Raw genomic sequence first — 26,477 nt, forward strand, 5'->3', positions numbered from 1 at the left:
GAGTTGTACTAATCCCCCCAACGGGGAAAAGCATAGAGTATGCATTGAAGTTCGGATTCAAAGCAACTAACAACGAGGCCGAATATGAGGCCGCAATCGCAGGGATAGAGCTTTGCTTATCCCTGGAGGCCGAGCATGTTTGCCTCAAAACTGATTCCCACCTTGTAGCCAACCAGATCCGAGGGGAGTATGAGGCCAAGTGGCCCAGCATGACAGCTTACTTAGCGAAAATTAAATCCTTAACGTCAAAGTTAAGATCCTTCGAAGTCATTCTCATCCCCCGAGGACAAAACACGCAAGCAGACGCACTGTCAAAACTCGCAAGCTCAACACTCATCGACCTAAACAGGTCGGTCCACGTGGAAGTTCACCAAGAAAGAAGCATTGATTTGCTACCCCCCACAGTATGCAGTTTACGTACCGAACCCAGCTGGATGGACGCATTAATTGCATACAAAGAAAGGGGAGAACTTCCCGAAGATAAGCTACAGGCGAGAAAGCTGAAAAGATTCAACAAGTGGTTCATCATCAACGCCGAAGGAGAGCTCATGAGGAAATCATTCTCCGCTCCACTGCTAAAATGTTTGGGTCCAACAGACGCTGACTATATCCTAAGAGAAATCTGACAGGCTAAATCGCACTCCTATCAAAGATAAACCTAACGTTCACCAACTAAAAATATAGCAAGGGAAGCAGGGATCGTATCCACAGGGAAACAATGTTCTTTCTACTATTAATTAACTAATCTAGACTACTGGTAACAAAGAATTGGATTGGTTTGTATATTAAGCTAAGGCAAATAATCAAACTGGAATATAACAATATTAAGGGAATCTAGGGCAGCAGTTCACCACAAATGCAGACCGGGATTGGACAACGGACAATAACAATTAATTAACAATCATAACTAGGAAAACATGCATCTCTCGAATCTTATGAATTCCTTAGGATAGAACAACTAGCGGGCTCTCGCTACGTACTAGAAATAATTCCTATCTAATAGCCACAGACCAAAAACATCAGATTTATACCTCTCGGCGCATAATCTAAGGTTAATCAAACTCAAATCAAAATAGTCCGGCCGAACAGAATTGACGAGCAATGATAATAAGCTATAGAAATTATAATCAATCAATCAAATAATCAAGTCCACATATAATCCCAATCATGCATTCATGGATCCCCTAAACCCTAGAAATTAAACTACTCACTCATGATAACTAATAACAAAGCGATTAACATAATGGAAAACATGATCAAAGCAATAGAATAAATTAAAGTAAGAAGCAATACCTAATTCTCCAACAATGGAAATTGAAAGCTTGTGTTTTTATATAAATCAAACTAAGTGCTTGAATTAATGTAGAGAGGAAATAAAACTTAGAGAAAATAAACTAAGGGTCTAGTGCTGGAAATTAAGATGTTTACTAAAAATAAAAGGGCTAGTATTTATAGTTTGCCCAAAATACAAGCCAAAAACCGGAAAGAAAAAACGCGAAAAAGCATAAGGGGTTGGCGTCGCCCGATCGGGCGGCTCTTCGCCCGATCGGGCGAATCACTCGATAGTCGGCCCGATCGGGCCAAAATCCGCCCGATCGGGCGGATTGCGAAATCTCCACAAAGCCTCCAGATTGACCGCCCGATCCGCATCGGGCGAGCTGCGCCCGATCGGGCGCGCGTTGATGAACTTAGCTTGCTTATACTTCCGCCCGATGGTTGCATTTCGCCCTCAGCTTCCAGGGCGATTTGCAATCTTCAATGTATCTCGCCCGTATCACCAAGTCTAACTCCCGGGGCTCAACCATAAGCATCTAAGGCTCCCGAAAGTCGACGATGGAGGTCCCGAACTTCTCGGACTCATATAGTGGCCTTGATCAACAATGAAACGGGTCTAAAACGACCCATTTCTCATAATCAAACCTGAAACTCAAGGCACACTCAATAACACACATTAGTACTAGAAACGGCTCCTAAGAGCACGTTTGATACATAAAAGTACTAAGGGACGGGGGTAAAAACTCTATATAAAACGCATATATCAAAATCCACCTCGGGATATGCGGAAACCACATCGGAGGCAGGACATTGGCCCACAAATCCCTTCGGGCCGGATACTGGTGGCCCACTATGGTTTCCGAGGCAAAGCAGATGGCAAGGAAATGCGAGAAATGCCAAAAGTTCGCACCAGCTATCCATCAACCAGCTCAAACCTTACAATCAACACTGTATCCCTTACCATTCGCACAGTGGGGGTTAGACATCATTGGTCCATTCCCCTCAGCTACGAACCAGAAGAAGTGGTTGATTGTAGGAGTCGACTATTTTAGCAAATGGATCGAAGCTGAAGTTGTCTCCTCCATCACCGAACCTCAGGTCCGCAAGTTCATATGGCAGAACATCATCACAAGGTTCGGCATACCAAGACTAATGGTCTTCGACCACGGGAAACAGTTCGACAACACCCCGCTACAAAAGTGGTGCAAACAGCTCGGCATACACCTAGCTTACTCGGCAGTTTGCCACCCACAAAGCAACGGGCAAGCCGAAGCTGCAAACAAACTCATCCTCAACGCACTCAAGAAAAGAGTCGAGGATGACAAAAACAAGTGGTTAGAAGAGCTACCCGGAACGCTATGGTCCCTTCGGACCACCGAGAAAGAAGCTACTGGGCAAACACCGTTCCACCTTGTATATGGATCCGAAGCTGTCATCCCTGTGGAAATCGGAGCAGAAAGCTTGAGGATCCAGGCATACAACAGGCATGATGGACTCCAAGGAGAAAGCAACAACCAACTTCTGTCTGAAGCTCTCGACCTACTAGACGAAGCTCGGAACGATGCGAGGACACTCAACGCAGCTTATTTGCAGAGGGTCAACAAGCATTACAATCGAAGAGTCAACGCCAGACCCCTAAAAGTCGGTGACCTAGTACTCAGAAACGCCGCCTCGGTTCAGAAAGGACGGATCCATGGCAAACTCTCAGCCACCTGGGAAGGACCATACATCATCCATTCCGAAAAAAGGCCAGGCACGTTTATGCTGAAACAGTTAGATGGAACAATCTTGAAGAACCATTGGAATACCGATGTTCTCAAGAAATATTTTGTATGATCTCTGTCTGTAAACCAAGTAAGTTGTTTAATGAGAAGAGGAAAACCGTTTGGCACCATGTGTTTCATTAAACCTATCTCTATATTTCAAATTCATTGTCCCTTTATATATACATGCAGCCTCGGATCTGATCAATCCGAGACTAAAAGCAGGTTGACTTTGCCCATTCCTTGATAAAATGCAAGAAATGTCCAAATCATACACTTCGGGGAATCGTCCAGAATCCTCGGATTCGCGATACCCAGATAAACCTTGTTCGCAACAAACAGTCGCTCGAATCAAGTTATAAAACTTCGGCTCAGATCCACGGATCGCCAAAGTCATAACTAAGAGGCAGACTAGCGATCTCTTGCCCAGGTTTCCGAACCACAAGAGATCGGAAGAACAATTCAGACCTCTGAGCAGATCGACGGATTTGAAGAGTCTGGAAATTAAAGAGTCTCTTAGCAGATCTACGGATTTGAAGAACTCGCAAAATTAAAGAGTCTCTTAGCAGATCTACGGATTTGAAGAACTCGCAAAATTAAAGAGTCTCTTAGCAGATCTACGGATTTGAAGAACTCGCAAAATTAAAGAGTCTCTTAGCAGATCTACGGATTTGAAGAACTCGCAAAATTAAAGAGTCTCTTAGCAGATCTACGGATTTGAAGAACTCGCAAAATCAAAGGGTTTCTTAGCAAGTCTGCGAAAAAGAAGAGCTCGAAAATCTACGGATTCAAAGGCAAAGACTTAAAACTTCGGAAGTGCAAAAAAAATTGAAAAGAGGCAGCCAAGTAACAAACATTCATTTTTCATTCAATATTCGGGGGAAGTACAAATACATCAAACAGCTCGGTGCATACCCGAGGACCCTCAAAAATTGAAAACAAAATGAAACAGTTAAAATCGACAGCCATCAACAGACAATACCGGCCTACCGAAGTACTAAAAAGCAAAAAGAAACAAGTACAACGCAGCGCCGAGGCAAAAGGGGGAAAGGCAAGCACACATTCGGAAGTCCTCAACTGGAACCGACCGACTCTGAAGAAGACGACTGCCCGAATCCCTAACTCTTGGGAGTCTCAGGAGCAGCCCCTAGGGGAGCATCCTTCGAAGAACCCCCAGCAGTAGTGTCACCTTCGGAATTCGCCTTCTGGGCCCGAGCCTCTGCAAGAGCAGCTTGGCGTTCAGCTTCAGCTTCGTCTCGATCAGCCTGGCACTCCACCAAGTGATCCTGGGCCCGCATCAAGAGAGGAACTTTCTCATTCCAAGGGAAATGAGGCATGTGCTTCGCAAACATGCGCCGAGCACCCAGGATACCATTCCAATACTGCTCTCTATACTGATCAGCAGTATAGAGGTCAACTCGCTCTTGCTCCAACTTCCGAATGGCCTCATCCTTCTCTCGGATCTTCAGCTGGAGAACAGGCACCTTGTCAGCTTGGTTCTGAATCATCTCCCGATTCTTGAAAAACTGACAAAGCCTCGCCTCCGCATCCTTGCTCTGCTTATCAGCCGCCTCAAATTTAGACGTCATCTCCTTGAGAAGTCTGTCTTTTTCTTCAAGTTCGCTCGCAAACTTGGCGGCCATATCTTTCCTCTCCTTGTCGAAGGAAGCTATTTTTTCAGCATCCTCTTCGACTCGGAAGGTGAGCTTTCCAACTTCAGTCCCGATCTGCTCAGCAGAAGCTCTAGCCTCGCGACTGTACTGAAGGTACAGCTGCTTGACTTCCACAAGCTCGGAGAAGAGCTGCCCAGCCTTCTGGTCTAAGATAGGAATATCACGAGCGTAAGCCTCCTGATATCTCCTCAGTTGTCTCTCCTCAACCGAGCTGCACTCGGAAGCGAACGAGGACCAGAAAACAGCCTGGGAGCGAAGGAAAGATGAGCAAAAGTAGGAAAAACATAAAACAAAAACACAAATCAAAGAGAAAATCCAACACTTACCTCATTCAGGTAGTACTGGGCCATCATAGTCGGGTTCCTCTCTTCAGCTCCAGGAACCCTCCACTGCGGATTGGCCCGAAGAAGATTCTCCCGAGCAGCTTCGGGACCCACTAAAGATCCCACGTGAGCCATGGGATTCTCTCCCAAAACCGGAGCCCTAGCATACCGAGCCATCGCCTCCCTTACTTCCTCGGGGATTCGTTTCAGCGGAACATCCGAGCAAGGGTCAGCATGGATCAATCTATCCAGGGCCGAGGTCGAAGTAGAACCAAAGTTGAGTGGCGCCTCTTCCTCGTCAGACCCTGCTCGGGCTGCTCCTCCTCAGCAGAGGGAACATCCTTCTCATCCTCGGAAACCTCAACATTGGGGCCTGTGAGATCCACCATCTCCTTATCTGGACTTCTCTCTCTTTCGAGAGGAACGTCAGCAGATTCCTTCTTCTCCTCGGCCACGATAGGGACATCCGAGCCAGGAACAAAGTCGGCTTCAATCGCCTCCATCACCTTGGTGATATCCTGGATCTCGATCCCTAAAGCAGTAGACGGCTTCAGCGGAGAGGGGATGGTATCTTCCTCAGCCAACGGTTGATCCACGGGCGGCGGTTCCGCAACCACCACACTCTTTAACTTCTGCCCTGGCAAGGGCATGAAGTGAAGAAGGTTTTTGGGAGGAGGCATGTCTTCCGAAACTGTTTCCTACAAAACAAGCGTTCAAAGATCAGCTTCAAAAAAGGAAAAGACGGACTACAAGAAAGCTCCTAAGTCAGAGCAAATACCTTCTCCGAGGACTGAGAAACCTTCGCCTTCTTCGGATGCGCAGAAGACTTCAGAAGAGTGCTACCCTTCCTTTTCCTTTGATCCTAAGAAAAGGAGACCAAGGATCAATAAACTCAGAGGAAGACCAAAAAAAAAAAAAAAAAAAGGTGAAGTACCCGGTTCCTAGATAAAGAGATATCTATCCGAGCTGGGGATGAAACCGAAGGAACGGCACGCGGCACAACGTCAGTCCCAGGACCCTAGAAAGATGGTCAAGGACCAAGACGTTAGCCGACGGCCAACCAAAGAGAAAGAAAAGAATTTCAAAAACCGAGCCTATAGAAACACTCACCGGATCCGAAGTTTTCCTCAAAGCAGGAAGCACGACCTTCACTGGAACAGCTTCGGGAGAGGAGGCAGAATCCCACGGATCAGCTCGAACTTCGGATATCCGAGCAACACCCGAAGGAGACAACACGTAATCCTTCAGGCGAGGATTACGAGGATTCTCTTTCCCGAACTTGTAATCAGGAGCCGAGTCGTGAATAGTTTTCAGATCCAAAGAGATGCCCAAAATCTCAGGATCAAGGCAGCTAAAGCTGTACTCTGCAAAAACAAAGTACAAAACGAGTCAGTAAAACGAAGGAAAAAAGAGGAGGACAAACTCACTGAAACACGGTCCCAGCCGAAAGACACCTACCCCTGTCAAAAATCCTGCTGAGACCGGCGACAGCAAGAATGTCCTCCCGCAAGATGTAGTTAAGGTTCGGGAGCCAGCTAGACGACAGTTTATAATTATCCTCCCGAGCCAAGAACCACTGGAGGAGATCCACGTAGTGTTGATGGTTCCGATCCGGAGCAGCCACGCCCCCCATATCAGGATCAGGAGTCACAAACCACTTTGGAGGGCGATAAAAATTGGGGTGCTTCGGATCCGTCGGCACGCGAACAAGCAACCACTCCGTCTTCCATTTATGGTCAGAGCTAAGGTAAGGGTATGCCGTAATATAGTTCGGCTCCCCTTTCCTTCGGGACTTTTTGTTGATGATGGTCCACCAACCATACCCATCACCCTTGGAAGCATGGTTGAAAGACAGATCGTGGAGATCCCGAAAAACTGCGACAGAGCAGGGAAAGTTAACGAAGTCGCACACCCATCTAAATCCGATGATGTGCCTCATAGACTTGGGTGTAAGTTGGGCCAAACTGATGTTGTACGACACCAGGAGCTCGGAAATGAATGGATCCAAGGGAAAACGGAGACCGTTCTCCAAGTGATGAGTGTACACAGAGATGAACTCCCTCGGCGGATGAGTCACCCGAGGACGCTCCTGATCGGGAAGCTCACACCAGTACCCCAAGGCGTGCTGGATTCCGTATAGCTCATCGGCCCTCCGATGGTAGTTCCCCAGCTTCGCCTCCACTAACCAGTCACCACTGACCGATTTCTCCAACGGACCATCGATCTTGGTGGTCTCATGCAAGATCGGGGCATACTTGCCCTTCGGATCAGCTTCAGTCCAATGAACTGGAAACTCAGGGTAAGGACGGCGTACACCCGAAGAACCAGCTTTCTTACCAGAAGTAGCACGTTCAGACACACCAGACCCGCCAACAGCACCATCTTTGGAAGCGTCCCAACCAGTCGAACGTTTCTCCACCGGCCTCTCCGAAGGCCAACCCCTTGAAGTCTTTTGTACCCTTCCCGAAGGCACATCCTCCCTCTCACTAGAGGAGCCAACGACGAACTTACTTTTGCCCTTATTCTTTGCCATGGTCGCGAATCCTCGGTCTAGGGTTTAGATTGAGGAGTAGAGGAAAGAACGAAAAAGTAAGGAAAATTCATAAACAAGTTACCTTTTTCCGAAGCAGAATTCGCCGACAAAGCGAACGACACAAGTTCCCGAAGTCTAGAGCTGACTGAATTTCGTAGATCTGAAGAAACTCGAAAACTGCGATCGCCAGAAAAAGAGAGGAAGTGTGTTTGAAAGAGAGAGAAAGTAAAAGTTTGAAGAGAGCTAAGCGCCCAGTATTTATAGAAAAAAAGAGGTGCATCAACTTCTTTTCAAACCCACGATCTCCACGACACAATACAAGTCCCAACACTTGTCATCAATGCAAATCATCCCTTTTCAAAAAAAAAGAGGGAACTTTTGGACTTCTGACAGCTGGAAACCCACCCATTTAATTCTAAATGGACCGGGTCTGGGGGGCATGTTGTTTGGGCTCCCAATTGATATTCAATTGGGCCACTAAGTCCAAAGCCCAATGGCTCTAAACAACAGCATCAAACCTACCACTATGGCTATTCAGCCATCCATTAAGGCCCAAGGCCCAATAGCAATAAATGACCTATGGGCATTTATTATGCAAACACTATAAATAGGCCACCAAGGCTCACACCTCAAGGTACGTCCAATTTATCGCCTTAAGACTACTCTTCTAGAGAACTTCTCTCTAGAATACGAGCATCGTTCTTACTTAGGCATCGGAGGGGCTTTCCTCGGAAACACCCCCGAGGCTAGTGACTTTGCTCTTGTGCAGGTGAATTCGGACTCGACTTATTCAAGCAAGCAAGATCTTCAACACATACGAAATGGCCTTCATTCGAAGCCCATTATTTCCATCTTTACAACACCGGAACATATACTCAAAGTGAAATTACTCAAAGTCTAAGACGCTCAAACTTAATTAGTAAGACATGTCTTTACATAACTTCCGCTATAAACAGATTATAATTTTTTTGTTGAGCCTGCTTCCTAGTGGACTTGTTGATGGTCAATTGGTCATACATATCCAAATTTACCAAATTTATATTTTATTCAATGTACTCCATAGCCAGTAATTCAGTATAGATTATACGGAGTAACAAGGAGTCTTCATAGATTACAAGTTCTTTTTTTTTGGGAGGAGTAATGCCCTGACCTAATGGATTAATTTTGCTTTATCAATTGCCCAAACAAAAATTATATTATTCCACTTTTAATAAGGTTAGGACTAGGAGTAGGATTAGGATTATATCCATTACTCCGTATTACTCTATAAAAAGTCTTTTTGAGAAGCAGAGCATCGTTTAGCAGAGTATATCGATCCACAGAAAAAGAAGAAAAGAGAAGAAACATGGAAAAGTGCAGTTTCGTATCATGGTTAGGAACAGCATTCTTTGCTTCACTCGAACGTTTCTCTTGCATTAATGTTAGCACCTCCGACATGGACGACGGCGCCACCAACGACGATAAGGCCGGACACCGGCGCGTCACTGCCTCCACCACTCAGAATCACCAATCTCACACCTCAAGCCATCGTCCTTCTTCTGTCGTTTGATTCAATTTTCTCTCTCTTCTGAATTAGGGTTTCATCTTTCATTAACAATATTTTTGTAGAGCAAATTAGCACTGTTAAATGTTAATCAATTACAAAATTCAAATATTTTGTGTGTGTTATACGGAGTATCCAGGTGATGTTTATTACGGAGTAATTTGCATGCAAATTTGCAATTGTTGCTGAATTTCATCAAATTCTTAATACGGATTATGTGAATTTTAATTTTTGTAATATTTTTTTATACGAGTATTGGGCTTTGAATAACTTGAATTATAGTAGCGGTTCTTGCCCTCAGAATCTGCAATTTTTGCTTTATAAGGGCAGAATTAATTATTGGATTTGCTAATCATGGAGTATGCCGGGGTTGGCAATGGATCGGGTTTGGATCGGATGAAACTCAATCCGCATCCATCCATGACATTTTATCCGTCATCCAACCCATCCATCATCCGTAAAATTCTTCATCCACATCCGACCCATTCATCGTCCACGGGTGATTCGGGTGAAATATATTCATCTTTATGTTATCCTAATAAGGGAACGCAATATTTTGTGTTGCACTTATGTCTAGTATAATTAAATCATACAACTAATGTACTAGGTTGATGGATCGGGTGGTGGGTTGGATGCACCTTCATCCATATCCGATCCACTCATCATCCGATCCATCCATCATCCGTCAACTGTCCGCTTATTTTCGGATTTTCGTCCATATAATCTGGATCGGATGGATATCAATCGGATTCAGTTGAAATTACCAGCTCTAAGTATGCTTAATGTTGTTAGGTCGGTTCCGTTCACCTAAATTTCACTTATTGACCCTTATGGTATCTTATACTTCGTATATCTTAATAAAATAAGGTGAACAGAACAGAATAAGCCTATTGAGTAGCCCAAGAGTCCATATGGAGTAAATCAGTAAACACAGTGCAAATGTGCAATGATCCTTTGTACAAAATGATGCATGTTGGAATTCTAGCTTGCTAATGATCTATGAAGGTTAACCCTAGTTGCATCGAAGTTATGCTTATCAATTTATCATTTACAAGGGATGGGGGGATGCAGAACACTTTATCAGTGAGTGTACTGACAACAACATAGAGGATATTTTTCTGACATATAGAAGGGAGTAGATTCTATCAAGTTAACTGCATTGCTTTGTTCTTCATTCTAGTATTTACAATTTTACATTCATCTTCAGATTAATTAGTTACTAATAAATTCTACTAGAATTAGAACCATAACCCATATATATAATTCTATAAATGCTACTTTACTTTACCATAGCTGCTAATTCAATTCAGCCTTTGTGTTCGTTCCCACAAACTAGCATCAACACACAACGGCAGATTATGTACAGCCTTGCTCGTATCATCTTGAAACGCTTCTCCTTTCGAGTTCTGCTTTCAGTTGAGCTACTTGCCATATATATGACTCGGAATTTTGGTTTGCGGTTTTATTTCCTTTTTCGTTTTCTAAGTAGGTATTTTCAATGGGAGTATTGAGTAAGTAAGTGTATTTATGCTGGAGATATTCTGGGGTTTTTGGTTGGACTGAAGTCTGAATTCAAATGCAGGCATGCAGCAGTTACGTAATAACATTTAACAGTCTGGTTTATGATTTGTTCTTATTCAGAACTAACTATTTAATGCTTTTCGAAAGAAGATCAGTTTCGAGTTTGAACAGAGGAATTTAGTTTTTGCAGTAACAATTTCTGGTAACTTGGTCCATTGCTTGAGCAAAATAGGGGAAACAAAGAGAATAGAAACAGTAAAATAACCAAGACCTGCTGTCATCATTCTGTCATCGTTACGCAAGAGCTGTTATAAGAAGTATCACTTAATACTGATGAATAGAATGACTTAATACTGATTACGGAATCAACGAGAAAATTATATACAGAAAATGTTTAATTAGGGTAAAAAATCTGCTCTATTGATACTATGCTTGTTTGAGTTTGCCAGGCAGCAAGCATATCATAGACGTTGATTAGAGGAACAATAATAAGATTAATAACCAACACGGATGGGTTAGGGCCGGGCCACAATCGAACAGGCTGGGCCTACCTGCATTTTGACAGGCAAACCAGGCTAGAATTAAACGGTCCAGACTGGGCTGGGCTTTGTTGGGTCTGTATGTACTTCAAATTAATTTGTTCGCTTAAGATACAAACAGGTCAGACTGGGCCTAACCAAAGTCAAAGCACGATATCAACCATCATGTATAAACAGTTGGCCATACTGTGGTACATACCGTACATCCATACCACAGTACACTTTTAAAGTCCATAAGAAGTTACTCTCCCCGTCCCGGAATACTCGACCCGGTTTGACTGGCACAGAGTTTAAGGAACTTGAATTGACTTATTTAATTTAATAGGTAGTGTAGTTGATAGTGGGGTATTATTTTAATGTAGTTAGTGGGAGGTGGGTTAAGAGGTGGGGTTGGGGGAGAGTAGGGGTTGAATTTTTAATTATTTTTTGTATGGAGTAGGGGTAGGTGGGTTAATAGGGGTGGAGTGAGAAATAATATAATATTGTTAGAATATTTCCATTTTTAGAAACAGGTCAAGTATTAAAGGACCGCCCGATAAGGAAAACAGGTCAAGTATTCCGAGACGGAGGGAGTATGAGCATCTATCATTCTGTATCAAAATCCCGAGTATAAGAAATATATTAAACTCTATAACATTGGTCCAATATTAGGGTCGGGAGTCTCTGGCACGAAACAACACGACCAAAATTGACACGACAGGAACATGAAATTACTTTAAGAAAACACAAAGTCAACACGACAAGATGCAAAACCAACCTGAAACTTTTCGTATTATGCAACTATCTTACTTTATAGCTTTTACATAGTTTTGATAAATTTTGTTACCAAGACGAGACTAAACAGGAACATGACCGATCAACACAACTCGTTCCCCGCACTATGCAAAACTGGTCCAATGTATAAATGTTTCTTTTACAATGTGTTGGGGTGTTAAAATGGGCCCACCATTTTAACCTAAAAGCCAATAAAATCCACTCAAGCCCAATATCCCTTACAAGGCCTCAAAGGCCCAACAAAGGCACTATATATACCCCTCAAAGGGCAAGGTAAAGGGGCCATTCTCTAACCCTAGAGAAGCCACCCTACTCTCTCTCCCCTAAACACCTCATTTTATACATCAATTGTACTGACTTGAGCGTCGGAGGCTCCGCCTCGGAGACCCCCCCCTTGGCCCGGAGTTCATCTTGCAGGCACCGTACGTGATCGGAACTCAAGACATCAAGGACGCTCCTTCCATCGTTTCAACCCCGGAACAAATTTGGCGCCGTCTGTGGGGATCGAGAGCAATAACCCATGAAAATCCACATTTTCATACTATTATGTTCAACCGCAAAAATGGCCGGAAATCTGAAATAGCCGACCAAAAATTACTGTTTGTCAACAAATTACGTTATAATGGGTAGTGTGGTGACAAATAATGTTGCTACAAATTGTTGCTACAGATCGTTACTACATTTTGGTGGCCCAGTAGCCTCAAGGCCAAGTAAAGATGCTTTCCCACTCTCCCAGATCTGCAAACTCATTTTCAGAATAAAGAGGATTCATTTTGCTTGAGTACAGATTTTTGGAGCCAGTAACAGCTCACGCGTGAAAGTTATGAATTTGGAAATAAAGCAAGTTTCCACAACTCAGACTCAACTGAGCCCACAATCACCTTGCACGATTGGTAACAACAGCATACATTGGCATGATGGCACTACATCACTTCCGAAGGTAAAAATCCGAAGGATAAAACCGAGCCGAAGGTAAAAATCCGAAGGATAAAACCGATCCGAAGGTAAAAATCCGAAGGATAAAACCGAGCCGAAGGTAAAAATCCGAAGGATAAATCCGAGCCGAAGGTAAAAATCCGAAGGATAAAACCGAGCCGAACTTAAAAATCCGAAGGTAAAAAGCCGCTCCGAGATTACAACTCGAACCGATGTTACAATCCGAGCCGATTTTAGAAGCACGTTCTTGAACAGATCTTCGGATTTGAAGAGCGAGGTTAAAAATCGCTCCGAGATTACAACTCGAATCGACGTTACAATCCGAGCCGAAGTAAAGAAATCGCTCCGAGATTACAACTCGAACCGATGTTACAATCCGAGCCGATTTTAGAAGCACGTTCTTGAACAGATCTTCGGATTTGAAGAGCGAGGTTAAAAATCGCTCCGAGATTACAACTCGAATCGACGTTACAATCCGAGCCGAAGTAAAGAAATCGCTCCGAGATTACAACTCGAACCGATGTTACAATCCGAGCCGATTTTAGAAGCACGTTCTTGAACAGATCTCCGGATTTGAAGAACGAGGTTAAAAATCGCTCCGAGATTACAACTCGAATCGACGTTACAATCCGAGCCGAGGTAAAGAAACCGCTCCGAGATTACAACTCGAACCGATGTTACAATCCGAGCCGATTTTAGAAGCACGTTCTTGAACAGATCTCCGGATTTGAAGAACGAGGTTAAAAATCGCTCCGAGATTACAACTCGAATCGACGTTACAATCCGAGCCGAGGTAAAGAAACCGCTCCGAGATTACAACTCGAACCGATGTTACAATCCGAGCCGATTTTAGAAGCACGTTCTTAAATAGATCTTCGGATTTGAAGAGCGAGGTTAAAAATCGCTCCGAGATTACAACTCGAATCGACGTTACAATCCGAGCCGAAGTAAAGAAATCGCTCCGAGATTACAACTCGAACCGATGTTACAATCCGAGCCGATTTTAGAAGCACGTTCTTGAACAGATCTCCGGATTTGAAGAACGAGGTTAAAAATCGCTCCGAGATTACAACTCGAATCGACGTTACAATCCGAGCCGAGGTAAAGAAACCGCTCCGAGATTACAACTCGAACCGATGTTACAATCCGAGCCGATTTTAGAAGCACGTTCTTAAATAGATCTTCGGATTTGAAGAGCGAGGTTAAAAATCGCTCCGAGATTACAACTCGAATCGACGTTACAATCCGAGCCGAAGTAAAAAAACCGCTCCGAGATTACAACTCGAACAGATGTTACAATCCGAGCCGATTTTAGAAGCACGTTCTTAAACAGATCTCCGGATTTGAAGAACGAGGTTAAAAATCGCTCAAAGATTACAACTCGAATCGATGTTACAATCCGAGTCGAAGGAAAAAAGCCGCTCCGAGATTACAACTCGAACCGATGTTACAATCCGAGCCGATTTTAGAAGCACGTTCTTGAACAGATCTCCGGATTTGAAGAACGAGGTTAAAAATCGCTCCGAGATTACAACTCGAATCGACGTTACAATCCGAGCCGAGGTAAAGAAACTGCTCCGAGATTACAACTCGAACCGATGTTACAATCCGAGCCGATTTTAGAAGCACGTTCTTAAATAGATCTTCGGATTTGAAGAGCGAGGTTAAAAATCGCTCCGAGATTACAACTCGAATCGACGTTACAATCCGAGCCGAAGTAAAGAAATCGCTCCGAGATTACAACTCGAACCGATGTTACAATCCGAGCCGATTTTAGAAGCACGTTCTTAAACAGATCTCCGGATTTGAAGAGCGAGGTGAAAAATCGCTCCGAGATTACAACTCGAATCGATGTTACAGTCCGAGCTGAAGGTAAAATCCGAAGGTAAAAATCCGAAGGATAAAACCGAGCCGAAGGTAAAAATCCGAAGGACAAAACCGAGCCGAAGGTAAAAATCCGAAGGACAAAACCGAGCCGAAGGTAAAAATCCGAAGGATAAAACCGAGCCGAAGGTAAAAATTCGAAGGATAAAACCGAGCCGAAGGTAAAAATCCGAAGGATAAAACCGAGCCGAAGGTAAAAATCCGAAGGATAAAACCGAGCCGAAGGTAAAAATTCGAAGGATAAAACCGAGCCGAAGGTAAAAATCCGAAGGATAAAACCGAGCCGAAGGTAAAAATCCGAAGGATAAAACCGAGCCGAAGGTAAAAATCCGAAGGACAAAACCGAGCCGAAGGTAAAAATCCGAAGGATAAAACCGAGCCGAAGGTAAAAATCCGAAGGATAAAACCGAGCCGAAGGTAAAAAACCGAAGGATAAAACCGAGCCGAAGGTAAAAATCCGAAGGACAAAACCGAGCCGAAGGTAAAAATCCGAAGGACAAAACCGAGCCGAAGGTAAAAATCCGAAGGACAAAACCGAGCCGAAGGTAAAAATCCGAAGGACAAAAATCCGAAGGTAAAACCCGAGCCGAGATTACAACTCGAACCGATGTTACAATCCGAGCCGAGGTTAAAATTCTGAGCTGAAATCGACTTTCACTTGGAAGTGATCAAAATCAAAACCCAACCCATTTTTCAAATAGAATTGGGTCTGGGGGGCATTTGTTGGGGTGTTAAAATGGGCCCACCATTTTAACCTAAAAGCCAATAAAATCCACTCAAGCCCAATATCCCTTACAAGGCCTCAAAGGCCCAACAAAGGCACTATATATACCCCTCAAAGGGCAAGGTAAAGGGGCCATTCTCTAACCCTAGAGAAGCCACCCTACTCTCTCTCCCCTAAACACCTCATTTTATACATCAATTGTACTGACTTGAGCGTCGGAGGCTCCGCCTCGGAGACCCCCCCCTTGGCCCGGAGTTCATCTTGCAGGCACCGTACGTGATCGGAACTCAAGACATCAAGGACGCTCCTTCCATCGTTTCAACCCCGGAACACAATGAAACATACTTTCTACTTTAATAAAAACAAAAAAAAGAAAAGGCCTATTTTAGAAAAAGAATTAATAATTAGAAAGATGAAATGAGTAGTCTAGAAGAATGCCACAATTGTAAGCAATGAAAACAGACATGTCCAAAAAGACATACAAGGCTAAAAAAATAACATAAAAATGGAGTGGGGAAAGGCGTGCAGAAGCCTTTGTGTTATGCAAAAGCCCGGCCAAACTTCTCTCTCCAATCAACTTAAGCAATAAGCATTATGCTCCTTTCTGCCTTGATCGATCTGCTATGAGTACTGTTGTTTTTACCTTGCGTTATTCCGACCATTGACTACTCCACGATTATGTTGTTTAGCATTCACATACAGAAATCCCATGAAATTCAGTAAATACACTACTCTCTGATATGATCATTACATCCCAACTTATCTGCTGGTAATCTAACTACATACCAAATATATACTTCACCCATAAAATGACCAAGTTTAACAGCATATTAATGGTTCTCGTCTAGTCGATCTGATAGGGATGAAAATATTAGCAGCAGTATTAACTTAAAGCAACTATTGACAATGATCCTATATCAAAGCTAAACTTTTTTTAAAATGCCCACTCCCGAGTAAAGATGGTTGTGGGCGGGGCCGGCCTGAGGCCCGGCACGAAAAAAGCATGACAAGGCACCGCACGACTCGACAAAGCACGCTAAATTTAGTAAAATTAGGCTTAGGCACGACCGCTTGACCATGCCCGACACCATGCATAGTGGGCCTGGCATGGACCCGTCCCGAAGCCCGGACCACGGCCATCTTTACCCTCACGAGCATAATTTTGTCACATTTTATTTTAGCAAGACCTAGGAAAGTACAGCTAAAAATCATTTCAGAGGACTAGGTATTAATTTTAGTAATCGTGACAACGTTCTTTGGGGAAAATTAATGTAGATGTATAATTTCATATCATCAACCCAAAAATGTATTCCAGGAGATTCAGATTAGAAGTAATAATCAAATAAATTTTCCATAGACACATGAATCACTAAAACCCTTCCTCCATTTCACACCAAAAAACAATTAACCCAAAGAGGTAAACGTCTGTATCCAAGTTCTATCAACAAGGTTAGAATGAATAATAAGAACAAAAACAATTGACCATTAAGAATTCCCTGCAAGAACATGGCTGAACCATTCCTATGAAATTTACTTTTTAACAATTTTTAGGGTGACTTTTTCCGTTTCGCGTACCTTTCTTTCGTTCATGGAAATGAATCTAAAAGCCAACACCTCCGTCACTAAGCAAAGGAGTGCCCCTGTCGAGCTTCACCAATCACCAAGCCATCAGAAGGAAACACCTGGGGGAAAAAATAAAACATGCCTCTCAAATCATTACATGACTTTAACGAGTTTAATAATACGTTAAGTATACTTGACTTTGAGTTAAGAGAACATCATACGATTCCTAATATTATAAGCATTAACTATGATTACACTACAACAATGCAACACGAACAACTGTAATAATCTACTACTACTTCTACTACGTATATAAAATGTAAGCGTGTATTAATCAAATTTAGGATCCAATCTAATGTGATTACCATGATGGCAATTCTATCTTAACAAAAAACTATCCAAAAGTAGCTTGACTGGCCCATAACAAAAAACATAAGTGAAAACCAGTAGTGAAAGAGAGGTTGCTTCCTCAAGGTGCAACATGAAATCAAGAAAAAAAGGGAAAAAAAATTGGGGTAAAGGTAATGATAGGTCAAAAGCTAAAACTTTCCCCACATTAATCAAATCTTGTATGCTCATGCTCCAAACAACTTATTATCACACATCCATGTTGCACATCATGGCAGCTGAACAAAACAACCAGGAACACACACAATAAAAAGGATGTCCAACTATCTCTCTTTGCTATAAAATCCTTCCCCCTCAACTGTAACAAGCTGAATTCCACTAATTATTAAGGATCAGTCTACCTAGAATGGGAAATTCAGTTGCTTCTATTACAGTATGGCTCGTCTTGATATTACAAGCACAGGTTCTACCTATCTTAGCAAGAAGGTCAAGTCAAAGATCTACCCAATTCTATGACTTTAAGGTTTCTCTCTTTGTCTTTCTTTTGTTTTCTTTTATGAAAACTTTATCAAGCAAATTGCATTTTCTTCTCTTAGCTCATCATATACTGTTATTATTCTTCATTTCACTTCACATACTTGTGATAAACCTTGAGGGAATCAATAAATCAACCTGATTTAACTAAATGCTAATGCTAGAAAATAGGAAATAATATTCCTAATACCAATAGGAAACAACTAAGTACTAACACACTGAAAACAAAGGAAACCTAATAGCATAAGACTTATGGTAAGCGGAAACTAATAAATAAACTTTCCTGCTACAAGTAGAACTCGAATTCCCAATAACTTCCATCAGTCTCGATACGCTAACATGAGATTAGACACATAACACTTCATTTTTCATAAATTGTCCGAGTTCACACCTGGACATGACCCATGTCTGACAGTTTTAGCCCAGTCTGAGTAACCTGATCGAAAAGGTAGAAAAGAAAACCCAAAAGATATGATTTGACTGAATGATATATGTCATGACAAATTAGGTGCAAATGACCAGGATCACAAAGCTGTGCAACACGAAGGACATAGTCACTGTCAACGGCATGTACCCAGGACCAGTCCTTTATGCCCGAGAAGATGACAAAGTGGCTGTCAAAGTTACCAATGACTCCCCCTACGACATCACAATACACTGGTATGTATTAACTATTAACACCCTGGTCCTCTTTATATGTAATTGTAGTGAACAAAGAAATGTAATGAGCAAACCAAACCTAATTTTTTTTTTTAATTTCTCAGGCATGGCGTTCGTCAGAAGCTCTCCTGCTGGTATGATGGTCCTTCCTACATAACCCAATGCCCAATCCAACCAGGGAAAACCTTCACCTACAAGTTCACAATGGTAAAGCAAAAAGGCACCCTTCTATGGCATGCTCACTCCTCTTGGCTTCGAGGTACTGTGTATGGTGCCATTGTTGCATATCCCAAGACTGGGGTGCCCTACCCTTTCAAGCCCCCATATGCAGAACATATCATAATTCTTGGTAAAATATTTTCTTCACTGACTCTGCAAGCTTCTTTTGCTTACTGCTTATCTGGACTCTAAAACTAGAGATCAAGAAATGTTTGGTAAATATACTTATATACCTACCTACACAGGAGAATATTGGCTGAAGGACCTTGTGCAACTTGAGCATGATGTTCTATCAAGTGGTGGTAGTCCTCCACCAACAGACGCATTCACCATTAACGGTCATCCAGGACCCAACTACAATTGCTCAAATAATGGTAATGAGATTACTAGTAAGCTCTTAGAGTGATATATTGTTGATTTTCTTAGTTTGTACTCACCCTAGTTAAAAGGACCAAACCATGGAAATGATCAAGCATAAAAAGGATGAATACTTACTGGTTTCCTGGGGTGATTTATGGAAGTCATCCTGTCCAATCTCTCATAACCTCGTTTGTATTGCTTATTACAGACACATATAAACTAGATGTTCTCCCAGGGAAGACCTATCTACTGAGGATAATCAATGCAGCCCTCAACATGGAGCAGTTTTTTGCCATTGCCAAGCACAATCTTACAATAGTTGAAGCTGATGGAGCATACACAAAGCCATTAACCGTGAGCCAAGTGATGCTTGGTCCTGGTCAAACCATTAATGCTCTCGTAACAACTAATCAGCAGCCAGGCAAATATTCCATATCTGTGGGTCCTTACATGTCTGCTAGGAATGTCACCTTCCAAAACATTTCCTCCATTGCTTACTTCCAATACTCTGGTTATTCTTCAAATAACTTTCCTTTATCTTATGCCCAATTGCCAAGCTTCAACGATACCTTGGTCATTAATACTGTTATGGATGGCCTCCGCAGCTTGGGACCTGTGAATGTCCCAAGGGAGATCGACACCCCCCTTTTCATCACTATTGGAATAAACGTACAGAAATGCACCTCACGGACACCCTCACAAAATTGCAAGGGAATCAACGGAGGCGTGATGGCAGCCTCAATGAACAATGTGAGCTTCATAAAGCCAAATATCTCACTTCTCGAGGCATACTACGAGAAGATCAATGGCCATTATACAGAGGACTTTCCAGACTTCCCACAAAAAGTCTATGATTTTGTTAATCAGGCCCCTAATGACATCCCACATGACACTCAATCCATTATTGGGACCAGAACCAAGGTCATTGAATACGGGTCCAGAGTGCAGATAATCCTACAGGACACAGGGACCGTGACCACAGAAAACCACCCGATTCATCTTCATGGTCACAGCTTTTATGTGGTCGGATATGGTGCAGGAAATTACAGCCCTCAAGCTGCATCCTTCAACTTAGTAGATCCACCTTACCTGAACACCATAGGAGTGCCGTCAGGTGGGTGGGCAGCAATTCGATTCGTTGCAGATAATCCAGGTATATTCACATGTTTCTCTTACCAATTTAATGCAAGTCGAATCCAGGGGTTGCTACTTATTTTTTATTTTCAATAATGATTTTACTGAACTGCTTCTGTTAGGGGTATGGTTCATGCATTGTCACATGGAAGTGCATTTGTCTTGGGGTCTATCGGTGGTGCTCATAGTGAAGAATGGTCAAGGAAAGTTAGAGGCATTACCTCGTCCTCCAACTGATCGACCAAGATGCTAAGACGAAAAGAAGACTTCTCTTACTAAAAACTAAAGACCTTTCTCTACAGTTTCCTTCTCCTTTTTCCTTTTTCAAGAAAAGGGGGTGGTCTGGATTTACTTAAGAACGTAGATCCAGGACTAATGGTAAATAGTCTAAATACCAGCATGTTTTCAGTTCTTTTTTCTTTTCTTTTTTTTTGGGGGGGGGGGGGGTGAAATTGAACATTTGTTGGGATGATAGAGACCATATTTAAAAAGATTTGACGAATCGAAAATTAATTCAATTATTCCAGAGAATTTTGCCTACTAACAAAGATAGTCCTAATGATTTTAGTAGGATATTTCTGTTTCCAAAGCTGAGAACATTTATAACCAATCTCCAATCTATGCTTGTACACTTAAGAGGAGTTCCAGCAGTTCATCAGTTAAAAGCAATGTTGTATCGAAATGAACATACTCCATAAGTTACTACTTACTAGTCAGATTTTAAAGTTAGATCTGTCACAGTCTTTCAATGACATAAAACAGAAGAGTAAAGCAAAATCAGATCCAAGAACCATTACACTAGATGGTAACAACAAGCCTAATGTTTTAACGGCGCCCTAAAAGGAAAAAACAGTGCACGAACTTTGCAAAGGACTTAATACCATTAATTCAGACCTGAAAGTAGAATGTGTATGGACTGATGATTACCTTATGAGGTTGTTGAAGACTTCAGGAATCTATCGTCATTGCATCAACTTAGTCTGCATTCCGCGATTCATTCCATAAATTCACGCAATAGCTAAATATCAAGGTGAACGTTTCTATCCCTGTCTTGAAAAATAACATATCAAGTTAACGATTAAATAAACACAACCCACATCAAGATGTCCTCCCAAGTGTACAGATGCATTTCTACACAAGTACCATGTAAAAATAATACTTCATCGTCGCACTACAAGTCTACAAGTTTACTGCTACAGTCCTACACAAATAAGTACCATGAACAGTATGATGCTTTTGAAAAACACCGGTTTAGGCGCAGACACAATGAATAAATGCCATGAGGAAACGAATGATGAAATGCCGGCTCATCATAAACTTTTGGACATAACAATTTAGAGAAGGTTGTGAAGCAGAACACGATTAGAGGAGATTAAAGTCATTTAGGATTAGGGTAACTTAATGAAAGGGAAATTGCAGTGTGTAATTTTCAAGGAACAAAAAAACAGAGGATCAAAAGCCACAGATAATGAAAAAAGGTATTTCATAAGTTAATAATTAGGACGCATAACTGCATAAGAGTTACCTGTGGGAACTTATTATATTCATCCATAATGTATTGATTTCGATTGAGTTCTTACATGACTCAAAATGTGATTAAATCCAAGGAGCGCTTCTAAGCCTTGAATTAACAAATGTACTAATGACATCATTAATAATATTCATACAATAAGAAAAGAAGAGACTATGGATTTATTCTCTCCGGAGTCCAGCTTTTCTGTCCATTCAAATTTCTGCTACACCTATAGGCTAACCTCGTGTTAGTTTTCAAGTTCAAGTAATCCACCTGCATTAGAAATGAAAGGGGAATGTGAGACAAAATTAGGATAAGCTTGCCATTACTCTAGTAACTGTAAATCCAGCCAGACCTGATCAGGATCTAGAACCAGCAGGCAAAATGCATTAACTGGGCCTGCAAGTGGATCTAAACTGAAAACCTCTGATGATTCTTCAGTAATGGAGGGAATACCAGGATCAGGACCCATATACTGCAATCTCGATTTCAATGAACTAGCAAACCACGATTGCTCCCTTTGCTGCATTATATTATTGAATAATAAGTGAAGTTAACAGTGTAAAATACAGGTGCACCCAATTAAAACTACGGATTTCTCTACAATGCTGATCTTAAATTTTCAATGGACTTGCTACAGGCAGAGTAAGAGATGACAACAGAAACTTGTACAGAAGGAAAATTGATTAATGGTGATTGCTAAGAACTGGCCACAGATACAAAAAATTGTGTCTATAGCACAAATGACAAAGCAAGAACTACCAATTGCAATAGCAACAAGCATATGCCACATAATAACCCATCCTTGGAATTGGCAAAGCTCAACAACTTCCTGCAATTTAAAGGCATCACAACACCTTCAAATTGGTCAGCAGGTAGCATAATTGCTAATAGATACACATGTGAATTATTCACGAAGCCACCATGATTCAAGTGCGGCCAAACATCATTTGAATGCCACAATTAAGTAAGAGAAAAGGAATACATTATAAGGAAATCAAGTATGTAACAAAGTTTGATTAACTAGTATTAAATTCCAACCTAATAACCTAGACTTAGTTTGACCAAAAAAAAACTTCATTGAATATCTCACGAGTAGGGATATTCATTGCGTGCCACAAGGAATTAACAAATCATTAATATATACATGTAATAGGAAGATGTTCACCTGGAGTTTAATGGTATCAGAATTTGATCCGTCAATAATATCAATTCTTCCATTTATTCTGAACTGCTCCCAGGAGTCAGTAAAATACCAACATATCTAGGAAGATGGCAGAAATGAGCTCAAATGGTCATACATGGAATTTAGTTGAACTTTCAGAATCCAAAACCAATATATCAACTGTTCCAAAAGGAGGTAAACCGCTTACCTCAGAAAATGGGCAATACTTGAGATCTTCAATCTGCACAAAGGGCAACAAAATCAAAATGATGGAAAAAATACTTTGGCAAGAGGTTTACCCAAGAAAGTAAACCCCCTTGACAAATTTGGTTAATAAAGGCAATTTAAGACCAAGACATCTGTAAGATACAAACCACTTTCAGCACATCAATGAAATTAAACATTTTTTATTTCTGTAAAAAAATAGTATGTACTGCTTAAACTAGATAATATAGGTGATTAAAGGGTTTCTTTTATTGTTCTTAAAGTCAGTTGATTCAGCAAAGCATTCAATGCAATCTTAAAATTCTACACAGGCTTTGCCTCTCTCACTTGTAAAAATCATACTCCGGATTAGTCAAGCAATAATTTGTCCTCCTACAATACCAGACCATCAAATTGCTAATGACAAGTAACATCGCCAAATTGATATACCTCTTCTTCAAAAGTTATTACTGTAACATAATATAGAAAAAGGTGCAACCTTGAACAGCCTTTCTTAGAAAGTCATGGAATCAATAGCACTTCTACTTATATTAAAAACATTACAGCTTGAACAATGCAGATTACAGATAAAAATGACAAAAGGAACTATGAAGAACATTCATGTCAAATAGAAGTGGTCACTCAACTCTGAACAATAGTATACTCTATGAATAAATTAATGTTAAAAACAATACAATAATGTTTTAACAGCTTGATAATCAGTTACTGTACCAATGAAGCTGAGTTCATAAGCGGATTGCATTACGGCGAAGAAGCTCTTGCCCATACTTTAATACAAAAATTGATCTTTATGCATCATCCAATAGACTAATACCACCACATGGGCATTATTCAACAAATACATTACATGACTTCATGCACTGCTTCTTTTAATTTAATTCTGGAAATGGTGAAGGATTATTTTATTCTTTCTCACATAAGCAGACTTAGTTCAATGATTGTTTTGGGTAGCACAAAGTTGAGGTGGCCAAGTTGGTCTAAGGCGCCAGATTAAGGTTCTGGTCCGATAGGGCGTGTTCAAATCCCACTCTCAACAATATCATTCCCGAGAAGCACAGATTTTTTTTAAAAAAAAACAACTAAAACAAGTCAATTATATTGTACGAGTAACAAGTAACAAACCCTTTATCATCAATCAACCTTCCCAAAATAAATAAATAATTGTTTCGTTATCCGATTCAATTAACCATCTGAATTTCTAATCAATTGCAACCTCAAACAATTTTCTCCTGCAATAATTCTAACATTATATGTTCATCATTGACTAATTTCCAGCAATTACAATATAAAATTCAATTTATTTTATAGATTAAGAATACCTTCTCTGTCCGACAATCAGTGTTGATCTGGATTTTATCAGTCTCTTCTTGAAATCCCCTATTCATCATCCCATAAATACCAACTTTTAATAAACAAATTACCCAATTTTTACAACAATTGAAAAAAATATAGGGAAAAGAATACCTGAAAACTACAGTTCGATTAGCAGGTTTCCCATTAGCTCCGACAGTCGCCTACCCAATTGTACAAACAGTCAAATTTCAGGAAATTTCATTTTAAAAAACTGCAATTGTGGGAAATAAAAATGTAAAAGTGATAAATTAAAAGGGTAGGAAAGTATACAAGTTGGAAAAATGAAGAATGCTTGACATGGGTATTGGATTCCAAAGCATGAAGAAGAAGCTGCTTCCATGGAGTTGCTGTGTTCATCTCTTGCACACGCGGACGCCTGATTTTCTTTCTCAGGCTTTCAACTCAACTGTTGTTTTCCTTGTTCTTCTACTTTGGTTGTTGCATTGATGGTACACTCTACTTTTGTTGTTGCATTCACGGGCAAACCTCGAGTGGCTTGTATTATATAACACGAACATATGATTTAAATACAAAATATTTTTAGTACCAATATACTCCCCCGTCTCTTTTTTTTTCTAACTTTTTCTCATTTTTCCAATATCAGAATTTTGATAAAAGTGAAAACTTTATAAATAAACGTAATTTTTCTCGTTTATATAAAAAACTTAGAAAAATCTCAATGCACATTAATTAGTCGTTAAAACGCGTGCAAAATACCAAACGTAAAAAACAAAAAGAGACGGAGGGAGTAGAATACTTCTAGGGGATTTTTATTCGACGCCCTGTTCCGTTAATAACGCCCTAATTTATTACGTTAAAGTACGATTCTACCCTTTAAATTCAAATTCACCCCCCCTCCTTCATGAGCCTTCTCCTTCTCTGCTCTCTCCCTCTCTTCCTCCTGCCGGCTATAAACATCTCCGCCGCCCTCAACGCCGCCCCATCTCCGCCGCCCCATCTCTGATCCTTACCTGGCGCACGAAATTTGCATATGTTCCATGGACCTGGCGCACGGAATTTGCGCCAGTTCCATGGACCTGGCGCACAGATTTTGCGCCAGGTTCATGGAACTGGCGCAAATTCCGTGCGCCAGGTCCATGGAACTGGCGCAAATTCCGTGCGCCAGGTCCATGGAACTGGCGCAAATTCCGTGCGCCAGGTACATGTGAACGGTGCAAATCTTGTGCGCCAGAAATGAATAAAAAAAAACACCATTTTTACCTCCTCCATTGAAGCTTACGAGCTTTCCGGGAGTGATTTTCCGGGACAACTTCCTCGACTATAAACACCGCCGCAACTCTCACACGAATTATGAAGATAATAACGTTTTCCAGAATTTCAGTTTTCCGGCGAATTATGAAGAAACAGGTATGAATATCAGTTTTCCGGCGAATTATAAAAGGGGTAAAAAAAATTCTCGCCTGAATTTCATTTTTCCGACGATTTTCCGGCAGCCAGATCGGTGGGGAGGGGGGGATGGGAGAGAGGTGAGGGAAAGGTGAGGTGAGAAGGGTAAAAAAATGAAAGGGAGGGGTAAAAAAATATAAGGGTAGTTCTGTACTTTCGCTATAAACAGTAGGGCGATTTTAGCGTGGGCGGGCGTCGAATAACGATACACTACTTCTATGTCAGTATCAAAACGGAAATGATTTAATTTGTATTTATTGTATACTTAGTACGCGCTGAGCAACACAGGGTACCGATTGCAATCTCGTGAACCATAGCCAAAATCGAAACCGGAATGTCCTAGATACCGGCTATTCAATTTAATATTAATTAATTGAAAACTTGTAATTTTGTTTTAAAAAATGGCTTAAGGTTATTTATTTTACCTCTAAGTCAAACTTTATTCGGGATATGTTTTTGTAACTTTTTTCGCAACATCCTGATATATTTGTTTTATTGGAGACGAAAT

The 26,477-nt window shown here is 41.4% G+C and overlaps 2 protein-coding genes and 1 long non-coding RNA gene across 4 annotated transcripts; 1 reads left to right on the forward strand and 2 right to left on the reverse strand.

Moving 5' to 3' along the window:
* Nucleotides 1-16,854: 16,854 nt before the first annotated feature.
* On the reverse strand, nucleotides 16,855-19,444 carry LOC130468085 (uncharacterized). 2 transcript variants are annotated; one of them, XR_008928485.1, is made up of 2 exons: nucleotides 19,308-19,444; nucleotides 16,855-17,170 (listed from the first exon to the last, which is right to left on the reverse strand). It is a non-coding gene; the product is annotated as an uncharacterized lncRNA (long non-coding RNA). The 2 variants fall into 2 exon arrangements; XR_008928486.1 differs by lacking the exon at nucleotides 19,308-19,444 and adding an exon at nucleotides 19,050-19,299.
* LOC110786480 (laccase-6) lies at nucleotides 17,693-20,734 on the forward strand. Its single transcript, XM_021991040.2, has 6 exons — nucleotides 17,693-17,922; nucleotides 18,442-18,593; nucleotides 18,698-18,942; nucleotides 19,058-19,186; nucleotides 19,381-20,325; nucleotides 20,429-20,734. Exons 1-6 carry the CDS (start codon nucleotides 17,806-17,808, stop codon nucleotides 20,557-20,559), a joined length of 1,719 nt encoding a protein of 572 aa, XP_021846732.2. The 5' UTR covers nucleotides 17,693-17,805; the 3' UTR covers nucleotides 20,560-20,734.
* A 1,083-nt stretch (nucleotides 20,735-21,817) lies between these two features.
* On the reverse strand, nucleotides 21,818-25,055 carry LOC110786491 (pyridoxine/pyridoxamine 5'-phosphate oxidase 2). Its single transcript, XM_021991047.2, has 7 exons — nucleotides 24,833-25,055; nucleotides 24,674-24,723; nucleotides 24,529-24,586; nucleotides 23,193-23,225; nucleotides 22,988-23,083; nucleotides 22,175-22,342; nucleotides 21,818-22,092 (listed from the first exon to the last, which is right to left on the reverse strand). The coding sequence occupies exons 1-7, from the start codon at nucleotides 24,917-24,919 to the stop codon at nucleotides 21,991-21,993; spliced, it is 594 nt and encodes a 197-aa protein (XP_021846739.2). The 5' UTR covers nucleotides 24,920-25,055; the 3' UTR covers nucleotides 21,818-21,990.
* Nucleotides 25,056-26,477: the final 1,422 nt, after the last annotated feature.

Source organism: Spinacia oleracea, chromosome 2 (genome assembly GCF_020520425.1).
Source record: "Spinacia oleracea cultivar Varoflay chromosome 2, BTI_SOV_V1, whole genome shotgun sequence".
Lineage (NCBI taxonomy): Eukaryota > Viridiplantae > Streptophyta > Magnoliopsida > Caryophyllales > Amaranthaceae > Spinacia > Spinacia oleracea.

What these genes read in the sequence shown, in the direction of transcription:
- LOC110786480 (XM_021991040.2), top strand. Translation starts at nt 17,806, where the DNA reads ATGGGAAATTCAGTTGCTTCTATTACAGTATGGCTCGTCTTGATATTA. An exon ending in TACGACATCACAATACACTG is followed by an intron (nt 18,594 to 18,697) that starts GTATGTATTAAC and finishes TTAATTTCTCAG; the next exon opens with GCATGGCGTTCGTCAGAAGC. An exon ending in CTACAATTGCTCAAATAATG is followed by an intron (nt 19,187 to 19,380) that starts GTAATGAGATTA and finishes TGCTTATTACAG; the next exon opens with ACACATATAAACTAGATGTT.
- LOC110786491 (XM_021991047.2), bottom strand. Translation starts at nt 24,919, where the DNA reads ATGAACACAGCAACTCCATGGAAGCAGCTTCTTCTTCATGCTTTGGAA. An exon ending in ATTCTTCATTTTTCCAACTT is followed by an intron (nt 24,724 to 24,832) that starts GTATACTTTCCT and finishes ACAATTGGGTAG; the next exon opens with GCGACTGTCGGAGCTAATGG. An exon ending in CTGATTGTCGGACAGAGAAG is followed by an intron (nt 23,226 to 24,528) that starts GTATTCTTAATC and finishes CCCTTTGTGCAG; the next exon opens with ATTGAAGATCTCAAGTATTG.